The sequence below is a fragment of the Herpailurus yagouaroundi genome, unplaced genomic scaffold, assembly GCF_014898765.1.
Source record: "Herpailurus yagouaroundi ecotype Mexico unplaced genomic scaffold, PumYag 196, whole genome shotgun sequence".
NCBI classification, from domain to species: Eukaryota; Metazoa; Chordata; class Mammalia; order Carnivora; family Felidae; genus Herpailurus; species Herpailurus yagouaroundi.
This window is the reverse complement of record NW_024412427.1, coordinates 13712677-13731246: the sequence shown is the minus strand read 5'-3', so window position 1 is coordinate 13731246 and position 18570 is coordinate 13712677. Positions and strand designations below refer to the sequence as shown.

The 18570-nt window shown below is 54.7% G+C and overlaps 1 protein-coding gene and 1 long non-coding RNA gene across 9 annotated transcripts in view; one reads left to right on the top strand and one right to left on the bottom strand.

Annotated features, from left to right (window-relative positions):
• The window catches only part of HM13 (histocompatibility minor 13), a 38873-nt gene extending 26618 nt beyond the window's left edge, over window positions 1-12255 (top strand). For 4 of the 7 annotated variants that reach the window (XR_005782060.1, XR_005782061.1, XR_005782062.1 and 1 more), the window contains 5 exons: window positions 1945-1981; window positions 4563-4665; window positions 8923-9008; window positions 10738-10940; window positions 11786-11875. Coding sequence is in view for 3 of the 7 variants with exons in the window: in XM_040447413.1 (XP_040303347.1) it covers window positions 1945-1981; window positions 4563-4665; window positions 8923-9008; window positions 10738-10884; window positions 11786-11888 (476 nt within the window). In the remaining 4 variants the exon portion in view is untranslated. Of the gene's footprint in view, window positions 1-1944; window positions 1982-4562; window positions 4666-8922; window positions 9009-10737; window positions 10941-11785 lie in introns of all 7 variants that reach the window. The other 3 variants (XM_040447411.1, XM_040447412.1, XM_040447413.1) reach the window with 2 other exon arrangements.
• On the bottom strand, window positions 5219-15377 carry LOC121012346 (uncharacterized). 2 transcript variants are annotated; one of them, XR_005782065.1, is made up of 4 exons: window positions 15058-15373; window positions 7428-8199; window positions 6053-6265; window positions 5219-5579 (listed from the first exon to the last, which is right to left on the bottom strand). It is a non-coding gene; the product is annotated as an uncharacterized LOC121012346 (long non-coding RNA). The 2 variants fall into 2 exon arrangements; XR_005782064.1 differs by having other exon boundaries at window positions 6053-8199; window positions 15058-15377.
• Window positions 15378-18570: the final 3193 nt, after the last annotated feature.

Genomic DNA, 18570 nt, shown 5'->3' with positions numbered 1-18570 from the left:
TTTGCTGCTCCTAGCAGCCCAGGGAGCTAGAGGGTATTTCCATTTTACAGATGAGTTAACTGAGATTCAGAGACTTGCTCACGTTCCTGGGCACGTGGGGGTATGGTCTTGAACTCAGGAGTTTCCATAATTTGCAGTGCTGGGAGGCAGGGAGACGCAGTTCCGTCAGACAGAAGAAATTGAATCCTGGAAAGCAGTCAACCCACTGTGCAGGGCACCGACTGCCCCAGGCACCCCCACAGACTTCCCCGGTATCCTTGTTGGCTATAGTTCTGGACTTGAGGCGTGCACGGGGCGTCACTGCACGTCCCTGTGTTTCTAAGTCTTTGAGCAATTTCTGTAGGTGGAGGTTGATGGCACCCTCACAGCGCCCCAGTGATGCTCTTCAGAGGATAACGGGTTGCTGCACACCGTTGTTTTGAGGACCAGATGCGTTACTAGGAGTGAAAGCTCTTAGCAGAACTCTGGCCCCTGGATTGGTAGGAGAGCAGATGTAGAATTCGGCCGTGGGGGGCGGGGGGGAGGGCACTGGGTTCCCAGCTTTGTTTCCAGAAAGGCAGCATGTATCTTCTCGTTGCACCCGCCCACTCCTTCTCACACACAGCCTCATGGTCTTCAGGGAGGATTAATTGATTTCCCGATTTAAAATAAGTCCTGTGTCAGGGCGCCTGGAGGGCTCAGTCAGCAGAGCACGTGACTCTTGATCTCGGAGTTGTAGGTTCGAGCCCCACATTGGGTGTAGAGATTGCTTAAGGATAGAATCTTTTAAAAATATAAGTAAAAAATAAGATAAAATAAAAAAGTCGTATGTTGCCATTCGGTGCTTCTGATCAGTACAGAATGTTTTGTTTCTTGAGAGCCTACTCTCAACTAAATGAGATACAGCCCTTGCCCTGTCTGAGCCCAAAGACCAGTAAGGGGGACAGACATTGGTATGTGAACAGCATACAGAGTCTGGGCTAGCCTGCTGTGTCTCGGGGACTCTGGCTTTTGGGGGTGTCTGGGCTGGGTTTTGAAATGCGAATAGGAGTGCAGCGGGTAGACAGAGTTAATCCTCTCCTGCCCTCCCCCAGGGCCTCCAGGTGGTCTTCTTGCTCCTACTCCCTCCAAGCAAGCAATTGCCACATGATTTGTTTTCAGAATCTGTTTAGGTTTTTCCCCTGCTTGTAATTTAATTCTTCCACGTGTTCCCTTAGTCAGGATGGAGACCCAGTTCCTCCTTATGCCCCATGGCCCTCCCTGCATGGCTGGTCCAGCCCCTGCATCTCCTGCTCTGGGCTGCGTGCAATCTCAGCTGGCGCCTTGACCCCTGCCACAACTCCAGCCCCTCTTTCCTCGGGACCTTTGCACGTGCCGTTCCCTCTCCCTGGCAAGTGTCACTTCCTCAAAGAAGCCTGCCTTCCTCTTTCCCTCCACTCCCCCTAACCTGGCATATCTCCTGATAGACCTTCCCATGACACAGAAAGCACCCTTTCACGGTATGATCTTACATTGCATTTTGTTACTGTTTGATCAGCTTGTCTACCTCCTGCCACCTCAGCTGAGCTCTGTGTGCGCAGTGGTCTTGCTTACTGTTGCCTACAGTGCCTGGTACTTAGGAGGCCTCAAGACACATACGGGTGGATGGGCCCAGTGTGACACAGTGTGGTGCTCTGAGGTGCCGGGTCAGTGTGGTCCCAGACCAAAGCAAACCCCTGGGACCTTCTCATTGTTCTAGGTGGCCTGATGGCAGAGAAGCGGGATTTCTGCTGGCAGTTGGCAGTGTTGGCCACACCCTTGTTCCCCAGTGATTGCTGCATGACTGGGAACACGAGGTTGGGGACCCGGTTGCGTGTTAGTTTACTACCCCCCACTCCTCCCCATCCCAGGCAGGGGACTCCATCCCCGAGCCTTCCTGAGTGCCAGTTTCCCTGCCACCGTCTAACCCTGGCTCTCTGCCCACAGGGATCTTCATTGCCTTGCTGCTACGTTTTGACATCAGGTAAGCTACCTGGAAATTCTAGCCCTCAAGCTCCATGAGTGGGGGGCCTTCTCTGGGCAAGGTACTCCAGGGGCTTCCCAGAGGCTTTCAGACTCCCAGAAGAGTAACTTGGAGATCAGACCCTCCACCTCCACGGCAGCCAGTGCAATTCTGATTTTGTCTGCACTTGACATCTGAGTGTTCAGAGAGCCTACGGCCAGAAAGAAAAAAGGATCACGGTCCGAGAGATTTAAACGCGAAAGGTCCTAGTGGTACTCACGGTGCTTTTACTGTGTGTCCTTGCCAAGTGAGCTGACCTTTCTGTGCTAAGGTTTCGCATTCTGAATGTAGTGTATTACCAAGAAAATCTGGAGGGAGTAAGCACAGGGCCTCGGGGCAACCCAGCTGCAGCCCAGTCAGCCGTCACCATGTATTATCAACTGAGGGTCGGGTCACTGCATCCCAGCTGCTCTAGCTGCTCCCGCCCTCTCTTTACTCAGATTTTTTCAGTCCATTGTAGGAAGTGAGCACAGGGAGAGGGAAGGGGGCCAACTTGAGTCCCCATGTCCAACAGAAGAGGTTGCACTGTTAACTAAGCACTTGGGCCCCTGGGCCTCCCACCAGCAGGTGGCGCCCGGTCTTCCCTGTGTAAGGCTGGCAGCATGTATGCTGAATTTCGAGGTGGTTCATGAACTTTTCTTAATCTCCTCGTGCCCAGTAGTTGCAAAAGCAGTAATGGTGTTGACAGTGATAGCAAGAAACTACCAGTGTCACTGAAATCGAATTGGCCTGTGAAACTTGACCCTGCCGACGTACATCCGGGTTATTTGTGTAGTACCACTCGGAGCTCACGAACATGGGCTTACAGGCGGCCTTTGGAAGGGACCTGGCCAGTTTGTAAGTAGAGGCACATCTGTGCCAACTGGCTGTAGTCCTGGCTGTTCAGAGGCAATACAGAGAGAACCCCAGGAGAGTCCCTGGGCCACTGGCTAGGGACACAGATTCACATTCGGCTGCCAGCACCCTCAGAGGCGGGATCTCCTTCCTAGCCTGGATTTGCAGGATCAACTGGCCCTTCAGAGCTGGTTCCAGAATCCAGGCGGCATTCCCGAAGTGGTCAGCTTCACCCCAGGGTCCACGGCAGCATAGCTTCGAGAGCACTTGCAGCTCTGGGCTCAGCAGCAGCCAGGACAAGGAGAAAAAGGACTGGAAGGACTCATTCACTCCACAGATGGTGCTGGGAACACACGGAGGTCATAGAGCTGATGTGAAAGGGAAGTCCCGTCATGGCAATGTATCCAGCCCTTCTGAGGCTGATCTTGGATGAATTGCCTCCAGGAAGCTACTGGCACTTTATCCAAGGTAGTCAGGGTCTATTTAGTGTACAGAACAGGTTGCTGAACTGTTACATCCACTGTACTGAAAAGTAATACCTCAGCTTTGCAGCTTCTGCATCAGTGTTTCTCAAAGCATGACTCCCCCATGTGAGATTCTCCTGGGTGGTTTTTCAAAGTGCACATTCCTAGGCACCTGGGTGGCTCAGCCGGTTAAGCATCTGACTCTTGATTTCAGCTCAGGTCATGATCTCATGGTTCGTGAGTTCAAGCCCTGCATCCGGCCTATGTGCTGACAGCACAGTACCTGCTTGGAATTCTCTCTCTCCTCTCTCTGCCCCTCCCCGACTCGTCTGCATGTGCTTTCTCTTTCTCAAAATAAATATATATTTTTTAATGTAGGGGCGCCTGGGTGGTTCAGTTGGTTGAGTGCCTGACTTCAGCTCAGGTCACGATCTCATGGTTCATGGGCTTAAGCCCTACATGGGGCTCTCTGCTGTCAGTGTGGAGCCCACTTCGGATCAGATGTCTCCCTCTCTCTCTGCCCCTCCCCCCCACTCGCATTTGTTCCGTCTCTCTCTCAAAAATAAACTTTAAAAAATATATGAAAAATAATTTTTAAAAATGCAGATTCCTGGGGGCGCCTGGGTGGCTCAGTTGGTTAAGTGTCCGACTTCGACTCAGGTCATGATCTCACAGTTAGTGGGTTTGAGCCCTGCATTGGGCTCTGTGCTGACAGCTCAGAGCCTGGAGGCTGCTTTGGATTCTGTTTCCTCTTTCTCTCTCTGCCGCTCATGGTCTGTCTCTGTCTCAAAAATAAATAAAACATTAAAAAAAATTTTTTTAATAAATAAAAATGCAGATTCCTAGTCCTTGCCCTAGACCTATTTAATCAGATTCCCTGGGATTTGGACCTAAAGTCTGCTGTTTTTTTTTGGTTTTGAGGGATTTTTTACAAGCTTTCTAGGGAGCTTGTATGTTGGCTGAAGTCTTAAAGCCACTGTTACAGGTCATGGCGCTTGATATTCGCAACCACTGAGCAGATGGGTCATGGTTTTCCCGTTTTGCAGATGAGTAAACTGAGGCCTAAAGAAGGAAAGTGACTTGTCCAAAGACACACGGCTGGGGCAGCACCTGAATACACAGCCAGTGCCAAACTCTCAGCCGTCCCAGCCAGCCTCCATGGAGGCTCTCCCCGTGGAAGAGGTGGCGCTGCTCCCATGCCTGTAACTAACCCTCCTCCTCTTTCTCCCCACACCTTCTTGAAGCTTAAAGAAGAACACCCACACGTACTTCTACACCAGCTTCGCAGCTTACATCTTCGGCCTGGGCCTTACCATCTTCATCATGCACATCTTCAAGCACGCTCAGGTGAGTAGGACTGTGCTCGGTGCCTTGGGAATGTTCTCACTGCAGGTAGTAGGGACTTAACATACCTGGGGCTTGTCTGTTGCATACACAAGCAACCCAGAGGTAGGTGCTCCCCAACGATGTCAGAGTGCGCACGTCTGTGACCCTTGGCCTTTCCCCCATGGCAGGATGCTGCTGCTTCTTCAGGGAGCACAGGCACATGAGTGGCAAGGGAGAGGAGCATGGATACCAGCCACGCCTGTGGCCTTCATCAGGAAGGCAGAACCTCTCCCGGAACACTTGTCAGATTTTTGCTCGAATCTCATGGGCCAGATCAGGGTCACATGGCCCCTACTGCAGGGAGACTGGGAAAGAGAGGCTGCAGCTTCTGAGCCTCAGGAGTGGGGCCAGTGGAACAGTGTCGGGTGGGTGTTGAGTGTTTCAGCCCGGTGCCCACCCTACCGGATGAGGGAGAAGCTGTTCGGGGCCCTCCCTGACTCCCCAAGCATCCAGCCTCTGCTTCCTCCTCCCACCAAGATGGGTACTGAGCCGCCGCAGAGTGAAGCAGGGTGAATGAGGGCTGAGAGCTTTTATTGAGACCTGAGGAGGGGGCGACAAGGAGGAGACCGCCAGCAGATGGGCTTGCTGAGTACTGGAAAGCAGGGCCCTTCCCGTACACCAGTCTCCATTCAGTTCTTCCCGAGGGTCCTCACGAGCAGGTAAGGGAATTGGAAGTCAGGTGCCACATGGCAAGCATGTGCTAGAGCAAGGATCCCAGATTGTGACACGTGGAAACCAAGCCCAGGCTCTGAACCCCTGGCAGTGGGAGAGGCTGGGTGAAATGAAGGCCAAGGGGACTCGGGGGAGGAAGTCCAGACTCCCCCATCTGTTCAGAGCAGGACTGTGGGCAGGTTGCAGAAGTCCTGCTTGATTTCCTTTGGTAGTTAATTAAGAAAAAAAAAAGTGAGATCAGTTAATCGTAGCTAGCTTGGAGTTTTTTGAGGACGAAATGAGTTAGCGTAAGGAAAGTGCTCACAGTTGTGCCTGGCCCAGGTAGTAGTAGCTGTCATTGTTGTCACTGTCCCCTCCATCCTCCACTCCCTCTGCTCCCCCGCTTTCTCCCTTCCCCAGGGCACCAGCCACAGAGAAGCCACCTTTGAATTAATCACAAGAGCTGTTTGTTGAGCAGTTACTCTGTGCCAGGCGCTGTGCTAAACCCTTTTGCTCATTAACTCATTTAGTTCCTACAGTACCTGTGATGTTTATGAACCAAATAGTAGTCTCTTTCTACAGAATGTCCAAGGGCCAGAGTCCCCTAGCCTATAGGTAGAGAAACCAAGAACCAGTGAGGAGCCATGTCTTATTCACTTCTACCCCAAATGGCCTGCAAGCCGAGAGTGACACACACCTGACAAGAAGGTCTCCGAGACTGACTGGGCCTGGCTTGGGGGACGAACTCAGAGTCGTCTGGGAGGTCTCTGCTCCCAGCCCAGATTCCAGGCCCGGAGCCATTCCCCCAGAGGCCACCAGGTGGCAGCCTAGCCCGCTGCCTGGGCTAGACTCAAGGATCCGGTTGGGAGCTCCCATACTGGCTGGAGAGGTGGTCCTCTGTGCAGGGACACTGTAGGCCAGAGAGAAAAGGAGACTTCCTGGGTCATACAGCAAGTTAAGCTGGGCCCGGGCTGGAGCCCCGGACTCCTGACCCCTGGCCCCAGGCCTGTGCTGCCCCCTAAGCAGCAGCCCAGCCATTGCCCCATCATCCACCTGGGCCTCCCCCTGGAAATCTTGGGAAGGGGATCCAGGACACAAGGGCAGCCTGTTTCTTGAAGACCCTCTTCCTCTCCATGACACAGGCAATCCCAGTGCCAGTAATTCCCTAGGTGGAAGTCCCAGTGGTGCTGCTTAAGTGGTTTTCAACCCATGTAGCCTCTACCAAAAACCCACTCCAAGCCAGGGGTCTGGCAGCCTCCTAGAAAAGCCCCCTCCAAGATGATCAAGTGTCCTCATTGTACAGAGAGAGGGAAGCGGTTTAGCTGTGGTCACACAGTAGAGCAGAGGCCAGATGGAAAGCCAGGAGCCTGACACCCAGTTCACCATCCCAAGCCATACATCCTAGCCTCTCCTCAGCGCCAATTTTGGAGAGGTTCCTCGGTGCCTTGAGAGGAAGGAAAATAGTAGGCGTGTATTCCTGTGATGATAGCAAAGTCGCCACCTCTCAGAGGAGCCTCAGTGGCCCCCGGCCCTCAAGTGAGGCAGGCCTGGAGGGAGCCAAACTTCTTCCACCCTCCCCCGGGAAGCCCTGTACTTTGCCCAGCCTGGTGCTGGTGACTTAGAGACAGAGGCACCTGGAGCCACATCCTAGCCAGCTGTGTGATTAGGGCAGTCCTCTCCCTCCTCCGATCTTCAGTCTCTTCATCTGTAAAGTATAAGGAGATCTTTTCAGGAATTAAATTCTATTAAGTTTGTATTTATTTCATTTTCTGTTTCACAAATTTCTGCTTTTTGCCTGCCTTATTTGCTTTCTACTTTTTGGTGTTTTATTCTTTTTCTGGCTTCTTGACTTGAAAGTTAAAATTATTTCAAGTCTTTGGTGTTTTCTAATAAATGCACCTAGAGTTATAGATTTTCCTCTGAGTACTGCTGTGGCTGCCTTTCACAGGTTTTGGTGTGGACTTTAGTCATTGTCATTTCTATCGCTCTCCAAAAGGCCTAAAGCCTAACTCACCCAAGTCCTGACTCAGCAAACACCTAATATAGTGAGAAAAGCTCAGCCATTTACACACCTCGTGTGGCCTTGGGTGAGTCATTTCTCCTTATCTAAACCTCAGTAGCATCGTCTGTAGAACTCAGATTGTGTTACTAGCTCCAAAAGTAATACATATGAAGCGGTGTGGTACATGACCCATGCGTGGCAGGTGCCAAGAAATGGTCTGAAGGTCAGGCTTGGGGGGCTCTGGAGTCCTGTCCTCTGAGCAGGGGCTGGCTTCCCCTTCGGAGTGAGGTCTCACCTTACATCTACAAGACACCCTCTTAACTTTGCGAGCACCCGTGAAGAAGCCGCTTGCTTAGGATTTACCAGGCCTCCTCCTGAAATGCCAGGAATATAGAGCAGTGACCAAGATGGCCGTGGACCCCGCCCTCATGAAGTTCACAGCCTAGCAGCAGAGAGGCTGAAGTCTGCAATGATACAGCAGTGTTCCACTCCACATTGCCAGAGAATGCTGCAGGGCATGGCAGGGACCTTGAGAGTGGATAACAAGGGGGCCTGGCTCCGTGCCAGGGAAGGCTTCCCCGGAGAAATAAAACTGAGCAGAGGTCCAAGGAGGAGGAGTCTAGGCAAAGGTGGGAAGAGCATCGCAGGCAGCAGAAACTGCCGGTGCAGAGGTCCTGTGGCTGGAGGTGACAAGGAGGACCAAAATCAGGTCATTGTGGCCAGAGTAGGGCAGGTCAGGTGACATTGGAGAAGGAAGTGGGGTCACGTCTCACGGGGTCTTCAGGCCCTTGGGAGCATTGGTGGTCATGGAGGGCTGGGCAGTAATGTCCAACTTTCGGATGCTGTGGGGAAAAGAATAGGTTCAGTCCCCAGTTTACCATTTAATAGCTGAGGCCTGTGCTGTCCCCTGTCCTCCCGAAGCCTCAGCCTTCCTCCTGTGAACAAGAGGATGGTCATAGGGAATTGGAGATGGGCTGAAGTGTTCCTTGGGAGGCTGAGCTCGGCATAGTGTGTCCAGCACATGCTCCATCCTGCCCTCCAAACCCAGCTTCAGCAGGAGTCTCCACACACAGGCTCTGGAGCCAGACTGCCTGGGTCATGTTATTGTAACAACACCTCCTGGAGTGTTTGTTAAGGACGCAGACTTCCACCCTCAGACTCAGGAAGCAGGGGTGAGATCCGAAGCCTGAGCTCGGCACCTGCCCTCACCCTCTGGCTCATCTGTTCTCAGCCACCCCCCTAGTCTCTGGGACTAGGACCCACCCAGGAGGTTGTTTGTTTGAACCTGATGTCCCAGGTGATTAGGATACTGCCAGCCAGACTCCTGGGGACCCTTAAAGCCCTGCATGCTTGAGTTTCTTTGGGTTCCTTGCATTCCCTCCCAAGGAGGAGCAGCCTGGTCAGAGAGCCAGGAGCCCCAGGTAAGGGCCCAGCCACTGACTTGCTCTGGGAACCTGGGCAGTCACTGTCCCTCAGTTGCTCCCAGAAGAGGGTTGGAGTGATGGGCGTGGCCCTGAGCAGGTACCCTATACAGCATTTTGTCACCAGCCTCTGTTCTCTCATAGCCTGCCCTTCTATACCTGGTCCCCGCCTGCATCGGCTTTCCCGTCCTGGTGGCACTGGCCAAGGGAGAAGTGACAGAGATGTTCAGGTAAGGCAGGGCAGGGGGCGGACGTCCGCATGGCCCAGGTGCACCTGCAGGCAGCTAGTGGGGCCTGCCGGGGCTGCTTGTACACGTCTCCAGGGGAACATTGTTCCTGCCACCAGCCCACCTCTTGTCCTTTCTGCCAGCATGTGGGTGCCTGGCCTGTGGCGCCAGCGGGCACCTTTCCTCGGGCCGAGAGCCAGGGGAAGGCAGCCCCCACATCCAGATGCCTGCTGGGTCTTGAGAAGGGACTGGCTGGGAGAGTTTCCCCCCAGGCTGCCCCACTGTCAGGAGCCCTGGGTTCCCAGCCTGACTCTGCCACATGACTTCAGGCATGTCCTTCCTTTCCCCGACCTCAGCTTTCCCATGTGAGTAACAGGGAGGATCCTAGTGTGGTGGGAGGTGCCCCAGGTTGGAAATCAAATGTCAGTCCCTGTTGAGCCGCCTCAATGGCTCTGACCCACAGCTCTGTCTCAGCAAATGTCTCACTCACACACATACCCCTTCCCCGTGGCCATACGCACACCTGCCACGCCCTGTGCACAGCCCCACCCATACCCCAAGGCCTGCGTGACTCTGACAGGTGTCTGTTCCCCAGCACCACTGACCCCGCCTGCCAGGGACCCAGAAATAGCTGCCAGCTGCGACTGAAGCTGCCCACTCGGGGGCCTTCCACCCAGCTCCACCTGCCTGGCCTCCAAGTTGTCCCTCGAGTGCCTGCCAGGGCCATCTGTGCACCTGGCTGCCTGCAGGGGAACCTGTGACTCACCCCCCTCCCCCGTACCTGCCTCTGCCCTCCCTGTCTTGCCTAGAAGCCCCAGGCTCCCAACCTGCCTGCCCGAATCTCCTGGCCGGGCAAAGCCCTGTGGACTCACGCAAGGCTGGGGGATGAACTTGGAGGCAGATCTGGGGGCAGGGGTGGGATCTGATGTCTGAGCTTAGCACCTGCCCTCACCCTCTGGCCCATCCATTCTCAGCCACCCCTCTGCCTTGGGGTAACCCCCTCCCGCCAGTCCCAGTCCTGTTGTGTCCACACTGGGCCAAGCTCTGAATATCCACAGCCAGGGCACCTGTTCGGTGCTGGGCTTCCCTGAATATTCTACCACTTAGGCACTCTACACCCCTTCTGCCCCCACCCCCAGGATATCCTCTGGTTAAGGTGAAAAAGCAGGTGGTCTCTCTCTTTCTCCATCTCTCCCTAATTCTCCACCTTACCTTTTATTTTACTTTTCCCTTACGAGGCTCTCTCTTTTTTTATTCACTTGTTTATTTTTAAATAGGTAACACAGTCACATGGCTCCAAATTTCATAGCCATGGAAAGGAAAACCCCCTGACACCCCAGCCATCTCAGAGCTCTGTCGCATAGACGTTCCGAGAACACTTTGCTCCTAACAGCACGTGTGCGCGTGCACGCTCCTGCACAGCCGGTGGCCCTCTCCGAGCATTCTGCATCTGGGTTTTTCACACCATGGTAGATCTCAGAGACGTTTCTGCAGCAGCACGTGCACATCTAGAGCATCCTTGCTCTTTTGCACAGCTGCATAGTGTCCCCTTGTACGGGTGCGTCATTTTATTCTCCTAGTAATTCCGGCTTCTTTCCACGGAGTCCAAAAGTGCAGAGGAAGACAAAATTAAGACACGGCTCTGCTCCCTGCTCATTGCAAGAGAAGTCTCTGTCCTCCCCCGTCTTTTCCTCTCCATCTCTTTTTTCTGTCTTCTCTGTCTCTCACACAGCTACGAGTCCTCAGCGGAAATCCTGCCTCACACCCCGAGACTTACCCACTTCCCCACAGTCTCGGGCTCCCCAGCCAGCCTGGCCGACTCCATGCAGCAGAAGCTAGCTGGCCCTCGCCGCCGGCGCCCGCAGAATCCCAGCGCCATGTAATGCCCGGCGGGTGTCCACCTGCCCGCTTCCCCCCACTGCCCCGGGGCCCAAGGTAGGGCAGACATCCCAGCTCCAGTGTACGGGGCAGGGAGCATTGCCAGGGGCAGGCAGCAAGTGGCACCTCCACAGCCATGAGGCAGTCACTACACCCAGCCTCAGGGCCGGGAGCAGGGCTCTAGAACCTCACTGTCCTCACCGGTAGCGTGGGGCTCATGCGAGAGAGTGAACAGTACAGCCCTTGTTGTCCAGGAGTAGATATTCTTACATGTAACCCTGGGCAGATCACTTTCCTCTCCCGGAGCCTCGCTCTGTTCATCTGTAAGTGGCCACATTCCTGCCTCATGGGGTTCACCTGGGGAAGAGATACAGGTACTATCCTTGGTGTGAACTCAGTTGTTCAATAAATGGGGCCCATAGCAAGAGCTAAGCCAGGGTGGTGGCCTTCGAGAGTGGCACCTTGCTACTTGCCAGTAGAGCAACCCCTACCTGCCTGCACCCCTGGGGCTGAGTTGTTTGACCCTTGCCATGTGCTCTGGGAAGCAGCCCATCTCCATAGCCTCGTCCTGGTTGCCCATTTTTTCCCCCACTCTCTCCAGTGGAAAGTTCAAGAAGCTTAAAGTTAGTCCACCCAAGCCCAACCAGCCCTTCTTCCATCTGCCACTGCCCTTGCCACCTCGTGGCACCACCAGGCACAGAGAAAGGAGAGAGCAGCCTGTCTGAGGAGGGCATACAGTGGGGCCAGGGCCAAGTACTGGAAGATGCTGGGCCATGGATGCCAGGCTGGTGTTCCTCGTGTGCCCAGGGATTTTCCTGGGATGGTGGGGAGGCGGGGCCCAGAGATTCCCTCCTCCGCCTCCTCTAAAGGTGTTGTTTTTTATTGTTTTGTTTTTTGGTCAGTTATGAAGAGTCAAATCCTAAGGATCCAGCAGCAGTGACAGAGGGATCCAAAGAGGGAACAGAGGCCTCGGCATCGAAGGGGCTGGAGAAGAAGGAGAAATGATGCGGCTGGTGCCTGACCCTCTGAGGGCCAGACCAGGCAGGCGGGGACGGACCAGCATAGGCCTGCACGGGCAGAGGGCGCAGGAGGCCTGGCAGCTCCGGGAGAGGGGCGGGGGCAGCAGGATCCCTCCAGCAGGGCCTCCCATGGCCTGATTCCCTCTTCCCCCTTCTCTGGCCTTCTTCTGCCCCTTCACATCCCCTCCAGGCAAAGGAAGCCCCCAAACTCCCCCACCCTCCCAGAGGCCAGGTGGGAAAAGTGGGTCTGATTTTTAGACTTTTGTATTGTGGACTGACTTTGCCTTACATTAAAAATTCATCCCATTGCCCGGGCAGGCCACTGTGCCCCTGGAGGGGTTCTCTGCACCCAGCATCTTGCATTGACTTTACTAGCTCTCACCCTCCCACCCAGAAACTTCCCTGCAAGCCCCTTCCTGGGGACTGTGAACTCTCACAACCTGGGGGAGAGGCCCCGACCTCCAGGTCCTTCCATACTCCTGGATGCCCACCCAGTGCCTGGCTAGCTCAGCCTCCCATGGATACCCTCTAGCCAGCAGAGGGGGCCCACGAGCCTGCCTTCATTCCCCCCCCCCACCAACCCCCACCCTTTCAGTTCTCCTTGCCACTTCCTCCAACATTTGGGGGCTATGAGGCTGTGGGACAGGTGCTGTATGTGTCACCCACCCATCCCAGCAAGTCCACAAGGAAAGTACCAAAAAGCCGACCTGACTCTGCAAAGGGACCAGTATTTGCAAAGCTAGTGAAATGTGCAGGGCCTCATGGACCCCAGGGATGAGTTTAAATTTTATTCCCATGCTGGCAGGAGCCTGCTTCTCTGGGCCTGATGTCCATATGGCTTCAGCTGGAGAGCACTTGGACTCTAGGTCACCCTGGAGATCAAGCCCCCATCATTCCTATTCTGCTCATTCCCAGGGTTGTTCCCACAATGACTGTGCAAGGCCAGGAAGATGCTGTTGCTAGAAGCCACCCACCCCACCCCCACATTGACGCCACTCACAGCACAGGGGCCAGGGCCCCTGAGAGGCTGGAGTGGGAGGACAGGAGGCCCAGTGCTTTTGGGAGGTGATCCAGGCCCGAGAGCTGGAGATCTCAGAGCCAGCGTTTCCCCAAAGTTTGCTGAAGACAGCAAGCAGCCCAGACCTGTAGGAGAATCTCCAGTGGACCAGGCGAGGCATGGGCACCACCCTTCTCCACCTGCCTGGTGCGGGGTCACTGGGTGGAGAAACAAGTGGGAGGGGGTGACCACCAGTCTGAGACTCAGGCCTCCAACTCCCATTCCAGAGCTCTCCTGCCCAAGCTTCGGGTTCAAAGGCTGGAAATAACAGTGGCTTCCAGGCAGTTTGGAGGTGGCCAGAAGACAAGTATGAGCAGAGAATAGAAGTATCTCTATAGTAATCACACCTCCACACGGGATTTCACTTCATTTCCGTCTTAGGCTCCAGGTGCTAGTATTAGTCCCCTTGTGCAAATGAGACAATTGAGGTGGGTTGCCCACGGAGGTGGATATGACCTCGAGCAATCCACGCTGAATTCCAAAGTTCCTAAGGACTGTGCAGCTCCCCTCTAGACCCTGGGCCTGCGTCACTGACTGCTGTTCTGGGCACCTTTGAGACAGCCGCCCAATTTCTCTGGGCCTACAGAGAAGGAAAGGAAGGGTAGGAAATCTCAAAGGTTTCTCCCAGCCATGGGGTCCCTTTCAGGGGCTTCTCAGATTCCTGCCGCCTCCAGAGGGGAGGCCGTGTGGTCCTGGAACAAGGCCCCTCTGAGGGCAGCAGATGGGGCAGGCAGCCCAGGCACACAGCATGGTTGGCTCTGCGGCCCAGGGCCCACAAAGGCTTCATTGAGTCACCGCCGGCCCCCGGCGGAGGCTGAGGTGGCAGTGGCGCCGGGCGCCTGCCACCTAATGACCGTCCTGGCCCGGCCAGATGTTCCACAGACCTCGGCAGCGGCCATCCAGGGCCCGCCCGGCCAGCCGGCACCGCAGAGGCCACTCTAATTCCAATTAACCAGCTTCAGCTGAGCAAACAGCGGGCAGCGGTGGCCCAGCCCGGGCGGTAGGCCCGGCCCGCAGAGCCTCCGAGTCTAGACTCCAGATGTGAACCGCCACCGCCAGAGTCCCATGGAAAAATGGCACCAGGCCGGGCACGGATTGGGCCTGCACGCGGGAGAGGTGGGGGTGGGCGGGTGGCTGGGCAGGGCTCTGGGTGGGCCTGGTGCCAGCCTCACCCAGGGGTAGGGGTGGACTCTTGGGAAACAAACTGCTCCAAAACCCCCAAGTTCTGTCCCTGATAGAGGAAGTGTTCCTCTCTGGCCTCCCATTTCCCCTGACTACAGTAGGCAGCAGGGGGCTCCAATGGGGAGGACCAGCCCTGCTGAGAGCCCTGATACTATTTCCTTTGTATTTAACATGTTTCTAGCAAGATGTTATGTATTTTAAAAACATTTATGTGATCGTTATAACAACCCTGTAAGGTAGTACCATCATTTTTACAGATAAAGGGATCTGAAGCAAAGAGACATGAAGTGCTTAGGGGGGGATCTGAACCCAGATGTCTGGCTTCCAAGACCACGGTGTTCACCACAGGTGCTGTTTGACATAAATCAGGATACTGGATTCCGGGTTCCCTTCCTTGGGAGCAGCGCTGGAGAAGAGGGTCCGCATCTGGCGGAGCAGGGCTGGCTGCCACCCTGTGCCTGGAGGGGCCTGCCCGCTCTGTCCTGTTTCCTCAGCTGTGAAATGGGTAAGACCCTCCCAGGGCCGCTCCAATCTCTGGGGTTAAAGCCTTGAGATAACCCTGTCAGAGCTCAGCACCAGGAATGAGCTGGGCACCGGTCAAGTCAATGGGCACAGCAGGGAACACAGGTCAGCCCACCCCCACCCCCACCCCGAGCTGAAACTGTGATGGGGAAATAGACTTGAAACGGCTGAAAAAGTGAATAATGTCAACACTTGTGGCAGGAGTGGTGCCTCCGGTTTCCACAATCTTGTCCGGGGTCCCTTAGAGGCAAGGCGAGAGATCGCTTCTCGGCCTTTTGGCTAAGATCAAGTGTAGAGGCAAGGCGAGAGCTTTCGAGATCCAAGAGGTCAGAGTTCATCTGTCCTTGCACACGTGGGAAGACTGGGCCCCACCCCAAGGAAGGGCAAGCCTTACCCGGGGTCTCACAAGGAGTGGATACTGGGGAGGGGTGCTCCGACCCCAGCCGGCTTTCCCACCGCTGGGACTCCCTCCGCGATTCCAGGCCGGGTCTTGGGAGGCGGACGCATCCTGCCCGCGGGTGCGTCAGGAAGGGCCGAGCGGGAAGGAAGGCACCACCCCCACCCCCGCCGCGGCCACACCTGGGCTCTCCGGGCGGGCGGGGGGCGCGGGCCGGCGCCTGGCTCCAGCGAGTCTGGGCCGCCTCCCCGCGCCGCCTCTTGGGGGCCGCCAGATGGGCCGGCCGCCCGCCCAGCGACGCAGGCAGGAAACGGCCGCCCGGGCTGCCAGGGACGCGGCCGCGAGCGCCGGGGGCGGGGCCCGACCTGGGGCCGCCCCCTGTGGGGAGGGGCCAAGCGGCCAAGCGGCCAAGCGTGGTGTCGGGTCAGCGGGTGTGGTCCCTGAACTCCCTTGGGCAAACCTCTCCCTTTCTCTGGCCCTCAGTTTCCCCACCAGTGGAACGGGTCTGCTTTTCCTAGCTCTTTTCTCAGCACCACATGACACGGGGCAGTTTCTTGCCCTTCTGTTCCTTTGTTCCCTTACCCGGGAAATGGGGTGACGGTGATGGGCCATCTCCACTAGAATACCAACTCTGAGAGGGCTGAGCCGCCCTCGCCACCATTTGAACCTGGCCCAATAACCGAAAGATGAGGACACTCAGTACCCTAGGGGCCTGACACATAGTAGGCACTTCATAAACCAACACACGTTACCTTGAGTCCACCGCTTACCAGAGGTATAGCTTCAAGCAAGTGGCTTCTTGTCTCTGAGCCTGTTTCCCCATCTACCTCGTGCGTGGCTGTGAGGATTAAGTGAAATCATCACGGGAAGCACACGTAATAGGTCCTCCATAGATAATATTTACCAAAGCATCTACCAGATGTGTAAAAAGAGATATCATTGGGGTAAATTTGAGGGCCAGAAAGATAAAAAGGAATTGGTCAGCTTGGGAGGAAAATTCTGTTGTATTTGGTATTCTTTTGTATATTTTGTATTTTTAAAATTTTGAGCCAGGTGAACATACTTTTCAAAAACAAATACAATTGAAATAATACAAATGAAATGGAGAATAAAAAGAAATCCAACCTCAGCAGAAAGAAATATTAACTATTATCTGCCTCTGGCAAAGGAGGCATCTAAAACTCAGGAAGGGTCTGAAACCTGCCCAGGGTCCTGAAGAGCTAGGAAATGGCAAGGATGTGATTTGCACAATTTGTTGGACTCCAAGTCAAATACACAGAGGAGAGATCACAGCTTCCAGGAGAGATCCAGTCTGAGCAGAGGGGCCAGATGAGCGAGAGTGAGAAAGAGTGAGAGAGCCAGCAGAGTGAGAAAGAGTAAGAAATGAGGAAAGGTAAGCAGGTCCCACAGGCCAGGCCAAGGAGTGTAGGTTTTATCCTGGAGGCAGTGGGGATCCAAGGAAGGATTCTGAGCAAGGGAGTGACATGGTCCTTTCTAAGCATTAGAAATGGAGGTCAGGAAGCCAGGTGTGGAGCTACAGGCCAGTGATAGTGATGTTAGGGCAAGGGCCATGGACATGAATAGACGAGAGCAGGCCAGAGAGTGGACCCAAGTTCATCCAGATGTCCCTCTGTAGCACAGCAGGGCCACAACCCCAGATGTCCCAGCTCTACTTACCTCTGTCCTTCTCCTTGGAGGTTTTTGGGGGGTTTTTCATGTTTATTTTTTGAGAGAAAGAGTGCACACGCCAGCAGGGGAGGGGCAGAGAGAGAATCCCAAGCAGGCTCCATGCTGTCAGCGCAGAGCCGGATGTGGGACTCCAATCTCACAAACCCTGAGATCATGACCTAACCTGAGCCGAAATCCAGAGTCTGATGCTTTACCAACTGAACCACCCGGGCACCCCTGCTTGGAGGTCATTCAACCCACACCACTCTCACCCTTACAAATGTCCTAAGACCCCTGAAGCAGCCCTGAAGCAGGTGAGGTGCCAGGAAAAAGCCTAGATTTCCAGCGACTTTCAGCTGAAAGAATCGGGGACAAGGGTGCTGGAGGTGGAGAACTGAGAGGGTGTCAGCACCGCCCACCGAGGGGCCCTGGGCCAAGGGTCTGGCTCCTGTTTGCATGCACTTTGCGCATGTACGTGATGTTCCACGTGTGTGCAATGTGCACGGTTTGGGTGTGCACACATGGGTGGATCTCTATGCGTGTGAACCTGCACAGGAAGTCAGCCTAGGGGACTCGTGCACACCCTTCCCTGCGGGCGGTACAGATGACACTGTACCCTGGCAGTGTAAGCAGAAAACCTTCACTGGAAGAATAAGAAGAGCAGCTGCCTTTATCGAGCACTTACTGTGTCCCGAGCACCAAGCGTTTACATGCAGTACACCCTTAAAGCTCACATCGCCCTCCATGTGGCGAGTCTCCATTATACAGATGAGGAAAATAAAGGCACAGAAGAGAAGGCACCAGCCACCGCCCGCCTGCAATCAAGAGCCTGCCCAAGCTCTGGGCTCCCATGAGGCCACCACCTCCTTGTCATTTTTTATGCCATTAAACAATCATTTACAAAAACCTGTTACTATCCAGAAGCTGCATCCATGCCCTGTAGAAAATTAGAATATGTGTTTTAAAAATGGGAAAACAGCATACTCCTGCCACCCAGAGATTATTGCCTGCCGTTGATACTTTAACATAGATTTCAGATTTGTTTTTGGTTTTTTTTTTTTTTTAATGCTCATTATGTCTTTTTTGTAACGCAAATTATATCTAGGCTGCATCTATGTTGACATCTTTTTTTGTTTCCACAGTTAACAACCTTCCCCTTCCCATTTTGGTCAGTTGTCAACTCAGCTAATGCCCTGCCTGACTGCATCCAACCTTTTTTGTCATTTAAAGGCAGACCAGGTGAGACAAACAGGCTATCTGCATGTGAAGGCAGACCCCTGTGTGGCGGATGAGACCCGCTGGGATCTGCGGTGAGCCCTTCCTCCCCTCTGGGCCCTGCCCTCCCCAAAGCTAAAGAGTGGAGTGGCCCGGCCCCACGCCCGCCTGGGAGCAGCCCTGCGGGGACAGCGGAAGGAAACCCAGAGAAGAATGAGCCCCTTGGCTCTGCATTCAAGGCCTCCACGTGCCTGTCCCCCGCAGGCAGGTGCCCACCCTTGCTGCTAAGAGCTGGATGCCCACCGCTTCTCGGGCTCCCCCAAGGGCCAGCTGGGGCACCCCAGCTGGAATGGGGGAGAGGGGGTGAAGGCACACTAGACACACGCGTCATTTTGTAGATGTGCCTCCACCTGGTTGCGTCTGTGAACATGTACTTGTGCTGTGTTTAAGGGTGTGTGTTTGTGAGCAAATGCCTGCCCTGGTGTGCGTGTGAGAGAGAGCAAGATCGATCGTGCATGACTGGGAGAGTGTCTAGGCTTATAAAAGGGTTTTTGGAAAAGCTTGACTTGGAAGAACTTCTGCAACCTTCTTCCTGCCTACGTGTGTGTGGGTCTGTGTTCCAGGTCT